The sequence below is a fragment of the Terrapene carolina genome, unplaced genomic scaffold (assembly GCF_002925995.2).
Source record: "Terrapene carolina triunguis isolate 2854851 unplaced genomic scaffold, T_m_triunguis-2.0 Scaffold90, whole genome shotgun sequence".
Taxonomy (NCBI): Eukaryota; Metazoa; Chordata; order Testudines; family Emydidae; genus Terrapene; species Terrapene triunguis.
This window is the reverse complement of record NW_020664441.1, coordinates 3,314,380-3,329,075: the sequence shown is the minus strand read 5'-3', so window position 1 is coordinate 3,329,075 and position 14,696 is coordinate 3,314,380. Positions and strand designations below refer to the sequence as shown.

Sequence of the window (14,696 nt, the reverse complement as noted above, 5' to 3'; positions counted from 1 at the left end):
AGTGGACTGCACTCTCAGCAAGTTTGCCAATGACACTAAACTAGGAGGCGTGGTAGATACACTAGAGGGTAGGGATCGGTTACAGAGGGACCTAGACAAATTAGAGGATTGGGCCAAAAGAAACCTGATGAGGTTCAACAAGGACAAGTGCAGAGTCCTGCACTTAGGACGGAAGAATCCCATGCACAGCTACAGACTAGGGACCGAATGGCTAGGTAGCAGTTCTGCAGAAAAGGACCTAGGGGTCACAGTGGACGAGAAGCTGGATATGAGTCAACAGTGTGCTCTTGTTGCCAAGAAGGCTAACGGCATTTTGGGCTGTATAAGTAGGGGCATTGCCAGCAGATCGAGGGACGTGATCATTCCCCTTTATTCGACATTGGTGAGGCCTCATCTGGAGTACTGTGTCCAGTTTTGGGCCCCACACTACAAGAAGGATGTGGAAAAATTGGAAAGAGTCCAGCAGAGGGCAACAAAAATGATTAGGGGTCTGGAGCGCATGACTTATGAGGAGAGGCTGAGGGAACTGGGATTGTTTAGTCTCCAGAAGAGAAGAATGAGGGGGGATTTGATAGCAGCCTACAACTACCTGAAAGGGGGTTCCAAAGAGGATGGAACTCGGCTGTTCTCAATGGTGGCAGTTGACAGAACAAGGAGCAATGGTCTCAAGTTGCAGTGGGGGAGGTCTAGGTTGGATATTAGGAAACACTATTTCACTAGGAGGGTGGTGAAGCACTGGAACGCGTTACCTAGGGAGGTGGTGGAGTCTCCTTCCTTGGAGGTTTTTAAGGCCCGGCTTGACAAAGCCCTGGCTGGGATGATTTAGTTGGGAATTGGTCCTGCTTTGAGCAGGGGGTTGGACTAGATGACCTCCTGAGGTCCCTTCCAACCCTGATATTCTATGATTCTATGATTCTATGAGTCTGCTGGGGGTGAGGGAAGGGGGCAGGACCCTACATGCAGGTGAGTCTGTTGGGGGTGGAGCATACAGTCAGGACTCGGGGGAACCCCTACAGTCAGGTGAGCCTGTGGGGAGGTGGGACCCACAGCCAGAAAGGGAGATCTAAGGGGGGCCCTTCAGCTGAGGAAGGGGGCCCTGTAAGAGGGGGAGATCATGGGGAAGGGAGAGAGGGAAGCCCTATAGGTAGGGATGGGGGAGCTTAGTGCTGGGGGCACTGGCTGTACCTGGTTTGCCCCACTGAGCAGTGCACTGTCAGCCCCTGCAGGTGGTGGTGAAGCCATCGGGCTAGTGCTGGAGTGGGGCCCATGCTGTGACCTTCCATGCCAAGGTGGAGCAGGCTGCCATGCTCCAAGCCGTGCTGGCACTGCTGGAGACCCTGGAGGAGGAGGAGAGCGCCCTGCTGGAAGCCTTTATCCCCACCGCCCGCCTCACCCAGCCCGAATCCCCCAACAGCACCTCCCGAAGTAAGGGACTCCCCTGGCCAGAGATGCTGTCCCTGCAACCGTCACGATGCACTGAGTCCACCCCCATCCCCACCCTGGCCCAGCCTTTGGAGATGGCGCCATGGGGCAAGATCTGGGAAAAACCAGGGTGCAGTTGGGTTAGCTTGGGACATGAGGAGGGAAGGGGCGTGTGCCATATTGGGAATCCCACAATCCCCTGGGGTGGCTGCCACTGCCATATTGCCCCGGGGCAGGGGGAGCCGCTGTCATATTGGAATCCCAGAATCCCCTGGGGGCAGTGGGGGACAGCTGCCATACAGTCAGTGGGTCGTGGCCCTACTGGAATCCCAGAATCCCTCAGGACGGAGGGCACCACTCTGTGCAGCTGATTTGCATGAATCCCGATGCCATTTCTTTCTCTGCCCCCCTTGCTGCTTCTTTCCATCTCCTTCCATCCCCCTCCATTCCTCTGCCCTTCATTTTTCTCTTCTGTCCCCTCCATACCTTCCCTTTGTTTTCTACACCCCATCTCTTTTTTTCTCCCCTCTCTCCATCCCCACATTTCTTTCTCCATCTCTCTCTCTCTGTCCCCCCTTTCCCTATCTATCTGTCTTTCTCTCCCCTCTCTCCCTCTTTCCTTTCCTGCCCCTCTGACCCTTCCTTCTCACCTCGCCTCTCCCAGGCAGCACATCTCCGAGGCCTGACCTGGCGATCCGGATCTGCACTGTCGTCTGCAGATCCTGGGGTGACCAGCCTCTGCTGAGCCAGGTAATGGGGCAGCTGTGAATACGTGCCCCTCACCCCGCCCTGCCAATGCAGCTGGCTGGGTCCCGCGCCCCCACTTAGCCTCAGAATAGGGCAATGGTTGATACAGTGAGAAGCCGGTGATCACTCATGCCCTGACCAGAGACAAACACAGCAGCAGCCCCGGGTGTAAGCAAATGTAGTATGGGGCCTTTCCCCTCTAGGGGGTGCTGGCTCTAATCCAGGCCAAAGAGGGTGGGACTGGCTAGCTGGGAAGGGCGAGGAATGGGATATGATATTTTTCAGCTCTAGGGAGCACCATCTCCAATCTGGTCCAAGGGTGGGGGGGAATGCCTGGCTCAGAGGGCAGGGAATGGGGCATGGGGCCTTTCCTCATTAGGGGGTGCTGGCTCCGATCTGGCCCAGGTGAGCGACTGGCTGGCTCAGGGCAATGGGTAAAGTTATATGGATCCTTTCATGACTAACTTGGTCCAAAAAACAATGTATTTAATATGATGGGCAAAAATCTCAAAATGAAAAACCTTATCATCATTGTCACTTGTGACCTTTGAACCCAGGCCAGGTGGGGGTCAAAGGTCATAAGATCACCTTTGTCCTCCTGTCTGCAGAGTGTGCCACTGGCTTTGGGCTGGGTTTATTTTGTCTCATGTTCCCCCTCCACCCACCCTTGCACATGGTACATTCCATTTCCTGAGCAGGAGGAAAGAGCCTCAGCCAATCAGGGCTCTTGGAACAGTAAGGCAAGCGAAGGATCTGATTGGTTAGCACCAAGCTTGTTCACTGGATGACCTCACAGTCAGCTCCCACTGCGTGTGGTGGCGGGGGGGAGGTGCGGGGTTTTCATGGCGTCGGGTTTTGTCCCCCCCAGGTGGTGTGCAGCGTGGGACGGGCTGATAAGCCCCTGAAGCACCAGGCCATGGTGCCCCAGAGCCTGGAGAGCGGCCTGCGGCAGCAGGGGGTGACAGATGAGGCCCAACTCGCGGCCATCCATGCCCAGGTCAAGCACAAGGCCGAGGCTGCCATGACAGCCTTCCTGGAGATGGAGGCGGGGCTGTCGGTGGAGCAGCGGGGCGGCCGACGGGCCCAGACTGATGTGATTGGTGAGCTGCCCTGTCAATCATTGCCATTAACTATTTAGGAGGAGTCACAGATTCACAGGGACTCGATCATTATTCATCTGGCCAGGGAGGATCCAGAGCAATGGGCAGTGTAGGGCAAAGCTGGCTGTGTTGCCTCAGCCCCAGCAGAGACCCTCCCCCTTGCAGGCCAAAGTTGCCCTCGACTGCCCCAGCATGAAGAGCCTGGCCAGGGTAGGGACCAGGCCCTAGTTCTTTGGCCCATGGTCTGTTAAAGGCAGGACCAGGGGAGGATGGCACCTTCACGGGCAGGGATTCACTGACCAGTTGGGACCTTCAGAAAGGCCTGTAGCCACACGTGCATGTCCAGAGCAGGGGCCCATCTAGCCTGGTATCCCGTCTCTGACAATACCCATGCACCTTGCCATGAAGCAGCCGGAGAAGGAGCCTACCAGGGCAGTGGTTCTCAACTAGGGGGCTGTGAGCAGATTTCAGGGGGTTCGCCAAGCACGACCAGCATTAGACTTGTTAGGGCCCAGGGCAGAAAGCTGAAGTCCTGCTGCATAGGACTGCAGCCTGGGGCACCAAGCCCCACCACCCAGGACTGAAGCGAAAGCCTGAGCAACTTAGCTTCACAGTGCCCTCTGTGGTGTGGGGCCCCAGGCAATTGCCTTGCTTGCTACCCCCTAACGCCGGCCCTGGCTTTTATATACAGAAAAACAACTGTTGTGGCACAGCTGGGCCGTGGAGTTTTTATAGCATTGGGAGGGGGGCCTCAGAAAGAAAAAGATTGAGAACGGCTGTCCTAGGGGGTGTTCTGGAATAACCCACCCCTGTGAAACTTTCTAAGGAGTTAGACCAGGGGTCGGCAACCTTTCAGAAGTGGTGTGCCGAGTCTTCATTTATTCACTCTGATTTAAGTTTTCGCGTGCCGGTAATACATTTTAATGTTTTTTAGAAGGTCTCTCTCTATAAGTCTATATATTATATAACTAAACTACTGTTGTATTGTAAAATAAACAAGGTTTTCAAAATGTTTAAGAAGCTTCATTTAAAATTAAATTAAAATGTTAATCTTACGCCGCCGGCCTGCTCAGCCCGCTACTGGTCTGGGGTTCTGTTCACCTAGGCCGGCAGCGGGCTGAGCAGGGCCTGCAGCCAGGACCCCAGCTGGCAAGGGTCCGGCAGCCAGAACCCCAGACCGGCAGCGGGCTGTGCGGAGCCAGTGGCCGGGACCCCATAGCCCACTGCTGCTCGGAGTTCCATCCGCCAACTCCTGCCAGCCGGGATGCCGGCTGCCGGACCCGCTCAGCCCGCTGCCGGTCTGGGGTCCTGGCCCTGCCCACATACAGTGGGTACCTACCTTCTCCCTGGTTCTGGGCCATTCTCTTCCTCTCTCTGCACTGAGCTGAGGGTGGGAGTGCACTGAGCACAGGGCTGGGGATGAAGGGTCTGGCCAGGAGCTAGAATGAGGGAGGGGGCTCAGGGTTGGGGCAGGAGATTTGGGTGTGGGGCACTTACCTGGGCAGCTCCCATTTGGTGCGAGGGGTGCTGGTGGGAATGTCGGGGGGGGGTGCAGGAGCTCCCGTTTGGTGCTCAGGGTGGGGGTGGGGATGTGGGGGGTGCAAGAGTCAGGATGTGGGGGCACTGGGTATGTGGGGGGTGGTGCAAAAGTCAGGGCAGAGGGCTGGGGGCATGTGAGGGGGTGCAGGTGTCAGGGCGGGAGGGTTTGGGTATGTGTGGGGGTACCAGAGTCAGGGCTGAGGTCGTGTGGGGGGGGTGAAGGAGTCAAGCAGAGGGCTGGGTGTGTGCAGGGCACAGGGCTCAGGGCACGGGCCTGGGGGGCGTGCGGGGCTCAGGGCAGAGGGCTGGGTGTGTGTGTGTGGGGTCAGGGCTCAGGGCAGAGGGCTGGGTGTGTGTGTGGGGGGGGTCAGGGCAGAGGGCTCCCCCCACTCCTGCGGCCCCCAGCTGGCTCACCCACTCAGCGCCTCGCAGCGCACCGCACGAGCGCAACTAGCGTCCCCGGCGAGAGAGTCCCCTCTGGCTGTGTCTGGAGGAGCCGCTCCGGGTGGTGCATGACCCCGCGGTATGCGAGCTCCTCGCCCCAGGGCTCTCTGGCCACCACCGATTCCTGCTCGCCCACACCTGCTGTGCGCTCAGCGCCGCCGGGCCGCGTGGCTTTCCGCTCCTCCCAGCAAGTACTGATCCATGGCCACGGCCGGGCGCCTGCTCCCGGGGACGCTCAGCAGCCGGTGCTGCTGCCGCCGCCGGCCTCTCCCGCCTCCACCGACCCCGCTTACTGCCGCTGGGAGTTGGGACTGGGTCCGGCAGCGAACCCGCTCCCCTGGCGCGCTGCCAATCTACCATGGCCAGCTATACCAAGTTGGCTCAGGTGAGCGGGCCCCTCCCCGCCTCCGGGCAGGGCTCCTCGCTGGGTGAGGGGACGCGGGAGCCCACAGGCAGGCCGCTGAGGCGGCTCCTCTCTGGGCGGCGCGGGCTCTGCCCCTTACTGGCTGCGTGTCCTCGGGCAGGCAGCAGCGTGCCATTAAAAATCGGCTCGCGTGCCATCTTTGGCATGCGTGCCATAGGTTACCGACCCCTGAGTTAGACTATAAAATTTTCCTTTTAACATAATTCTGGATGGTCTCCTCAGCCGGGTAAATGTCCAGGCCTCTTTCTAAAAATCCAGCTAAGCTTTTGGATACACTGAGACCTTGTGGCAATGAGTCCCACAGGGCAATTGAGAATGAGTTTTTCCTTGGATCAGTTCTGAATTTGCCACCTTTCAGGTTCCTCGATCTGTCCCTGTATAATGAGAGAGGGGGAAAGGAGAGGTTCCCTGGCCAGTCTTCTCTACCCCCTTTATTTTCATAGAGTTTAAGGCCAGAAGGCACCCTAACCAGGGCTGTGGTGGATGCTCCATCACTGGCAATTTTTAAATCAAGATTGGATGTTTCTCTGAAAGATCCACTCTCATTCTAACAGGAATTAGCTCAGGGAAGCTCTGTGGCCGGTGCTGTACCGGAGGTCAGACTAGATGATCACAGGGATCCCTTTTGACCTTGGAATCTATGAATTTGCTTGATCCAGCACCTCCTGCCTGTGGGGGTCTCTGGTCAGGGTCTCTGAATTCATGTTGTGCTCTCCAGTTGGGCCTGACTGCTATTGCACACCCATCCTGGCTGTTCCCTTGACTTGGCCGTTCCCCATTGCAGGCGTGGATTTCCTCCTGACCTCGTCGGAGCAGGTGCTGCAGCTGATGGCTCTGGAGATGAATTCTCAGCTGTGCCTGGAGACCTGCGCGCTCTTCGAGTCCATGGGTCAGGCGGTGGGGGTGCCGGCAGGCGAGTCCTCACGTCCTCTGGTGGAGACGATGTTGCGGCGTACACAGTGTCTCCTCGTGGAGGGCAAGCACGTGTTGGTGATCGGGGCCGGAGGAGTCAGCAAAAAGTTCGTCTGGGAGGCGGCCAGGGCCTATGGGCTAAAAGTAAGATGCGGAAACCGGCCCTCACGCTGCCCAGCGCAGCCCCCGCCCTCAACCATGGAGCGGGGCCGAGGGAGATGGCTCTCCGTAGCCATGGGTCCAACCCAACATGGCATGGCCTGCATCAGGGAAGACAGAGCCAACGGAGGAGGGTGGGGATGCACCCTCCACACCCCAGCTGCAGGGGGGAGTCCTCTCTGCCCCTCCCCCACATCCTAGCCAGCCCCCAGCATCCCAGCGATGGGAGTGCTCCTCACTGCCTCCCCTGCATCCCAGCCAGCCCCCTCTGACATCCCAGCCATAGGGGGACTCCCCTGAGTCTTCCCCACATCCCAGCCACAAAGGGGCTCTCCCCTGCATCCCAGCTGGAGAGAAACTGCACCTCAGCCTCTGCCATGGGGCTGCTGCAGCACAGCCCAGGTCACAAGTGGATGGGAAAGTGCTTCTCCGAGGGTGAGCTGGGGATTATCGTCCCGTCCGTGCTGACACTTGTCAGGGTGGGTGCTGGAGGTCTGGCACTAGGGTAATGTGGGGAGTGATTGGGGGCAGGATCTCTGGAGTGCTGAGCTTCCCATGCCCATTGTGTGCAGCATCAAGTCCTGGGAGCTGAGCAGGCCCTGGAAGGGACATAAGCCAGTGTTAACCATGGTTACTTTTGTGCAGGTGGCTACTCCAGCTCTATCCCCTAGGGCTACAGCTCAGACCTCTCTTTGCTGAGGGGGTGGTAATGCATCAAAGGGCACATCAGGGAGCCCCATAAGATCTCTGGATGAGAAAATCACCTTAACTCTGACCCCTGGCTGTCCACCCACCATCAGATCCATTGCCAGTCTGGCCCACAGCCCCAGGTCACTGGGCCACCGGTGTCTCATCTCCTCCCACCAGGAACCTCTCCGTTCTAAATCACTGGGACCATTCATGTAGCCTGCAGCTCTCGCTCTCCCTTCCCTTCATTGTGCCCTCTCGTGCCTCTGCTTTGAGGCCGTCTGGGCACGTGGGGAGGTGGGCCTGAACATCAGCCGGGGAAGGAATACTAGGGATGGGGCGGGAGTGGTGTGGGGGGAGGGGAGACGAGTGCTTGACCCCAGGCAGAGGAGAACCAGGTCCCATCCCAGAAACTGAATTGAGGCAAATACAGTCTTTGATGGTTGCTGCAATCTGTGTAATGGAATGGTCTGTATCCCAGCCCAGTGTCACATCATTGTGCAAGTAGGAGCAAGTAGTCTGGCCCATCTCCAGCCCCAGTGGAGGGGGGGTAAAAGGTGGGCAATTCTGCACACAGCCCTGGAATGGCAGGACGTTCCTGGAAAATTGATCAGCAGTGGAATAATTAATAGTGCTGCTGTCTTTGGGCTCCAGAGTGGACACTTCATGGGAGGGGAGTTACATTTTCCACACCATGATCATTAGGCTCCGGAGTTAACACCCCCCAGCCTTGACATTGTTAGCTCCTGGAGTTAAAGATCTCATGAGGCCAGCTCACGGCTCTCTCAGGAACACCCCCCCCCACCCCCCGACACACACACACACAAATCCCAAGCAAATTGACTCTGCTCAGAGGAGTGAGAAAGGAATTCCATGGCACAGCCCCGTATCCCTGCCACTGATGCTGAGTGCAGTTTCCTAGGCTATGGGCACTCCTGTGTACCTCCCCAGCCCTACTTTCTTGACAGCAGCTCCAGGTTGGTTCCAGGCTGGGATTTGGTCCTCTGTGCCCAAGGTGGCAACCTGCCCAGGCAGGTTGGGGTGCCCATCTGTGTCAGTGCTGGCCCCGCCCCTCTGGCGGCTGGTCCCGTCCCAAAGCCCCTGCACAGAACTGGAAGCAACCATGCTGGGCTTGTTCGTGAAAAGCGTTGAATATGCAGATGCACTCCCCTCACCCCCCCCAACCTGAACGGAACGTCCCATCACCTTTTGCCTTGTGGCCCAGGAATGCCCCATGGGGGTGGGCACATGAGGCCCGTGAACACACCATCTCCTCCCCCCTACCCCATGGGGCCTGGGCACGAGTGGATCATTCCATCCTCTCCATGACACAAGTGGGCCATTCCATATCCCCCCATCCATCCTGGGTGTGAGTGGACCATTCCATCTTCTCCCCCCACCCACTGAATGGGGCCTCGGCAGGAGTGGACCGTTCCATTTCCTCCCCTCTACCATATGGAACGTGGGTGTGAGTAGACCATTTCTTCCCCCTTCCCGCCCCATGGGGCCTGGATGTGAATGGACCGTTCTGTTTCTCCTCCCCACTTCATGGGGCCATGGGTGTGAGTAAACTATTCCATCTCCCTCCCTGGATGACATGGACCTTTCCATCTCCTTCCCATACCGCTCAGGGGCATGGGCACACATGGACCCATCCCATCTTCCTTCTTAGAAATGCTTGGACCTTTCCTCCATCTCCTGCCCCCAATGGGGTCTGGACACACGTGGACCATTCCATCTCCCCCACGCCGGGGTTCTGGATATGAGTGGAACACCCTATTTGCATCCCACCATGGGGTGTGGATCCATCCCCAAGGACAGTCCCATTTCTGTGGTGCCTGGGGGAGGGGGCATGGAGCCTGTCCCGCCCCAATCCTTAGTGACCCGTTTGGTCTCTCTCTCACTTCTCTGCATCTCTCCCCCCGCCCCCCTTCTCCTTGCTCCCCCCCCCCCACACCTGCTCCAGATTCACCTGGTGGAGTCGGACCCCAACCACTTTGCCTCGCAGCTGGTGCAGACCTTCATCCACTATGACACCACGGAGCACAAGCGGGACGAGGAGCACGCCCAGTGGCTGGTGGGGCTGGTTCGGGAGCGGGGCCTACACCTGGATGGCTGCCTCTCCTACTGGGACGACTGCATGGTGCTGACGGCCCTGGTGTGTGAGCAGCTGGGCCTGCGCTGCAGCCCGGTGGCCGCCATGCGGGTGGCCAAGCAGAAGAGCCGTACCCACCAACACCTGCTGCGCCGGCGCAAGGAAGCCCCGCTTGGCTGGACCTCAGAGGCGCTCTATGCTGTTCCCTGCTGCCACCTGGAGAGCCACGCTGACGTGGAGCGGGCTGCTCGTCATCTCTCCTTCCCCGACGTCATGAAGCTAGAGTACGGGGCGGTCGCCGTGGGGGTCAAGCTGGTGGAGGACGTGCAGCAGTGCCACCTGCACTTCGAGAAGATCTCACGGGACTTGCGGGAGGATACGGATTTCCTGGGCATCGGGCTGGGCTGGGGCAACACCATGCTGCTGATGGAGTATGTCTCTGGCACTGAGCACGACGTGGACATCGTGATCTATGATGGGCGCATGCTGGCCGCCTTCGTCTCCGACAACGGGCCCACCCGCGTGCCCCACTTCACCGAGACGGCGGCCAGCATGCCCACCTGCCTGGCGCCCGACCGCGAGGCCCAGCTCGTGCGCGCCGCCTACCAGTGCTGCTTGGGCTGCGGCCTGACCAATGGCGTCTTCAACGTGGAGCTCAAGTTGACGGCGTCTGGGCCCAAGCTCATCGAGATCAATCCCCGCATGGGCGGCTTCTACCTGCGCGACTGGATCCAGGAGATCTACGGGGTGGACATCATGCTCGCCTCGGTCATGGTGGCCTGCGGGGTGCCCCCGCTGCTGCCCGCCCATGCCCAGCCCCGCACCCACCTGGTGGGTGTCATGTGCGTGGTGTCACAGCACCTTAAGGCCCTCAAGTCCACAGCCAGTGTGGAGACATTGCAGGCCCTGCATGAGCGCGGCATCATCCGCCTCAACCTGCTGGAAGATGAGCTCGTTGCCCGTGAATACGAAGGGCCCTACTGCAACGTGGCCTGTGCCAGCCCCAGCCGCTGCGAGGCCTGCCTCAAGGTGCTGGGTGTCTGCCAGGTGCTGGGCATCGACTTGCCCCACTATCCTGTCACCCACTTCCTCTCTCACTTCAAATAGCACCCAGGGAGCCCCGGGGAGGGGGCCACCCCGCTGCCTCTGTCTTGTCCCCCCCATTACCCCTAGGGCCTGCTGGGCTCAGATCCGGTTCTGGAGGAGCCCCCGGCCTCCCCCTCCCCGGTGTGTCCCCACCAGCCGGGGCACTGGTGCTTGCATTACGTGGCTCCTCTGTATCCCAGTGTTGTTTTTTTTCCTCACAGCTTCCCCTTTCCCCCCAGGAGGGAGCTGGGGGCCCCTGGTGTCGTCTCTGGTAGGAGCCACACCTGCCTATGTGTGTGAGACATGGGATTGCATCAGTATGGCATCTGTTCTGCTCCCTCTGGGGCTCCTCCAGCTCCCCTCCCCGCAGCTGCCCTGTCCTGATCCTCTAGTTCCCCTCCCTCAGCTGACCTGTCCCATCCCTGGAGGGATCCCCCACCCTCTCTGCAGACTCCTCCCTGACCCAGTGAGATCCTCCAGTTGACTCCCGCAACCAAGCCCACCAGCTCCGGGAAGGGCTGTAGGTCACGGACCCCAATCTCCTGGGCACGAGCTCAGCTCTGATGTCTGTTCAGCCATGGGGGGAGAGGAAGGATTGAGGGTCTGGAGCCTCCAGGAGTGGAGACTTAAGGCTACAAGTGGCCCTCCAATAACTAACCACTGTACGCATGTTCCCTGCTCCCCCCTCATGCTCCTTAGTCACCCTACTTTAGCAAATCACTGTATGCTACCTCCCCACCGTGCTTGTCAGCAACCCTACGATAACAAACCACTGTACTCAACCCCTCTGGTACTCAACCCTACTGATAGCAAACCACCATATGCAACCTGCCCACGAGCTCATCAGCAACCCACCAGCTAACAACAAACCACCGCATGCAACCCCTCCCGTGCTTGTCAGCAACCCTACAATAGCAAACAATTGTGGGCCAAGTCCTAGCACGGACCCTGCGATGATAACATGCCCTATGCAAACTTCTACAAACCTACGGAACCTGAGACACTGAACTCACCCCCTTGAGCCTGCAGCCCCAGCACTTGAACAGCCTGCACTGATGACGGAACCCTAGCCATGCTAACAAGCAATAACAGGGCTCCAGAGCAGCCCTATGCTAACTAACTAGCATGCCTGGCCCCCGGGAAGGACAAAGACCTTACACTAACAAAGCAGGCCCAACCCTCCAGCAGTTTTGAGGGCTGTGGATGCACAGCCCCAGTACTTCCTACAATAACAAACCAGCATGTGGAGCCCCAGTGCCTCTAAGTGACCCTATAATAACCAACCAGTGTGCATAGCCCTTAGCATCCATAAGTGACCCTATAATTAGCAAACCAGTGCCCTGAGAGACCCTACAATAATAACAAACCGGTGCACATAGTCTTAGTGTCCCCGAGTGATCCTACAATAACAAACCAGTGCATAGCAGCCCGAGTGACCCTTCAATAACAACAAACCAGCATGCACTGCCCTGGCATCCCTGAGTGTCCCTACAATCAGTGGTGAACTGGAGCCGGTTCGCGGGAACCGGTTGTTAAATTTAGAAGCCCTTTTAGAACCGGTTGTCCCGCGTGGTTCTAAAAGGGCTTTTAAATTTAACAACTGGTAAAGCTCCGCCAGCTCCCTGCCCCGCCCCTGGCCCCAGCTCACCTCCGCTCCGCCTCCCCCTCCTCCCCTGAACGCTCCGCCCCGCTTCTGCTCCCCCCCCCCCACTTCCCGCGAATCAGCTGTTCGCGCGGGAAGCCTGGAGGGCTGAGAAGCAAGCAGCGGCTTTGCGCTCAGGCCCAGGGAGATGGAGTGGAGGTGAGCTGGGGCGGGGGGTGCGAGGAGGGCCACGCGGTGCAGCAGGTGACCCCCTGCTCCCCCCCTAGCTACGCTACCCCGCCCCTAGGAGCCAGAGGGACCTGCCGGATGCTTCCCGGGGCAGCAGGGGCAGTGCCAGGCAGGCCAACCTGCCAATGGAAGGGACATGGAAGAAATCAGGACGGGGCTTCTCTCCCAACCATTGCCCCTAGGACATGGGCACTGCCAGCTTCATCTCCTGCAGGGGAAGTGTGGTCCAGTGGCTAGAGAACCAGGTGGAGACCTAGTTCTGCCACTGGCCTGGGCCTCCTTAAGCAAGTTACTTCCCCCTGGTGCCTCAGTTTCCCTTCCTCACTCTGAGTCTATATACCTTGACAGCTCTTTGCAGGAGGCTCTCTAAGTGCTAGGAATAGTGATCACACCTTTGTCTCCAGGGGGAATTTTCCCCAACTCACTGTCAAGGAGAGGCTGGCACATGTCCTGAGAAGGGAGGTGTTGGGGGTGGGGAAGGTCAGGACTCCTGGGTCCTATTCCCGGCTGCTTCGATGCAGCCAGCTGCTCCTGTCATGGATCCTGTGTAGGTTTGGCACCACAGGGGTTTCCATCCAACAGCGCCACCCTTTTCGCTCTGATGCCTGTGGGATTAGCTGGTTTGTCAGCCCCTTTGGGGCCCCTACAGGGTGGCAGTCAGGATTAGGAATGAACATTTACCTTGTCAATGGCATTGTGCTAGCACCCCAGCTGAGATCTGCACCCCACTGAACCAGGCACTGTGCAGAGGGACAGTCCCTGCCCTTAAAAACTCTCAATCTAAACAACAACCCATAGAGAGACAAAAAGAAGAGGAGTACTTGTGGCACCTTAGAGACTAACAAATTTATTTGAGCATAAGCTTTCGTGGGCTACAGCCCACTTCTTCAGAGGCATAGAATGGAACATATATTGAGGAGATATATATACACATACAGAGAGCATGAAAAGGTGGGAGTTGTCTTACCAACTCTGAGAGGCCAATTAAGTAAGAGGAAAAAAAACTTTTGAAGTGATAAAGATAGCCCAGTACAGACAGTTTGATAAGAAGTGTGACACTTGGTGTGAACACTTGGTGTGAACACCTCACCCTCCCTGATTGAACTAACCTCGTTATCTCCAGACTGATTCTTGCCAGCGTATTTATACCTGCCCCTGGAAATTTCCATTACATGCATCCAACGAAGTGGGCATTCACCCACGAAAGCTTATGCTCCAATACATCTGTTAGTCTTAAAGGTGCCACAGGACTCTGTTGCTTTTTGTCAAGATATCTTCACCCCCGCCCCCACACACACAACTCTCAGTGATTTCAGCTGCCAGTGGATACTGGATAGGTTCTTGCAATAGAGACAGTGTCTCAAAGAAGGTCTAATACTTAGAAACTATTTCATCTGTACTCTTTTCATACTATGATAGAAAAGCTAATCTAGATTCAATTGAAAGCTAAAATCACTGATACCTAGAACTAAGACCCTTAAACTGGACCACCCCTAACAACTCCATATCCTTATCCCCACCCTCTCTCAACTCATTGGGCTTTGGAACCCATGTCCCTTGCCTAGCAACTGCTATTAACTTGAGGGTGAGTCCCTCCATGCCAGGTACAGTTCTGCTGCCCTCGGTTCACACAACACGGATAACAACACTTTATTACTCCTGCCTCAATAACAAGGAGACTGGGGATCCAACACCAGCGTCAAATGATCATTTGGACAAGCAACAGAGGGTCCTGTGGCACCTTTGAGACTAACAGAAGTATTGGGAGCATAAGCTTTCGTGGGTAAGAACCTCACTTCTTCAGATGCAAGACAAGCAAACCCATCATGCTGAGCACCTAGTCCAAACCCCTGCTCAAAGCAGGACCAATTCCCAACTAAATCATCCCAGCCAGGGCTTTGTCAAGCCTGACCATAAAAACCTCTAAGGAAGGAGATTCCACCACCTCCCTAGGTAACCCATTCCAGTGCTTCACCACCCTCCTAGTGAAAAAGTTTTTCCTAATATCCAACCTAAATCTCCCCCACTGCAACTTGAGACCATTACTCCTTGTTCTGTCATCTGCTACCACTGAGAACAGTCTAGATCCATCCTCTTTGGAACCCCCTTTCAGGTAGTTGAAAGCAGCTATCAAATCCCCCCATTCTTCTCTTCTGCAGACTGAACAATCCCAGTTCCCTCAGCCTCTCCTCATAAGTCATGTGCTCCAGCCCCCTAATCATTTTTGTTGCCCTCCGCTGGACACTCTCC

At 57.2% G+C, this 14,696-nt stretch overlaps 1 protein-coding gene across 1 annotated transcript; it reads left to right on the top strand.

The window, feature by feature from the left end:
- The first annotated feature begins 1,304 nt into the window (after positions 1–1,304).
- Positions 1,305–11,832, top strand: LOC112125426 (carnosine synthase 1-like). The gene is made up of 5 exons (XM_029911231.1): positions 1,305–1,425; positions 2,066–2,172; positions 3,038–3,269; positions 6,461–6,732; positions 9,401–11,832. Exons 1-5 carry the CDS (start codon positions 1,305–1,307, stop codon positions 10,634–10,636), a joined length of 1,968 nt encoding a protein of 655 aa, XP_029767091.1. The 3' UTR covers positions 10,637–11,832.
- The last annotated feature ends 2,864 nt before the right edge of the window (positions 11,833–14,696 follow it).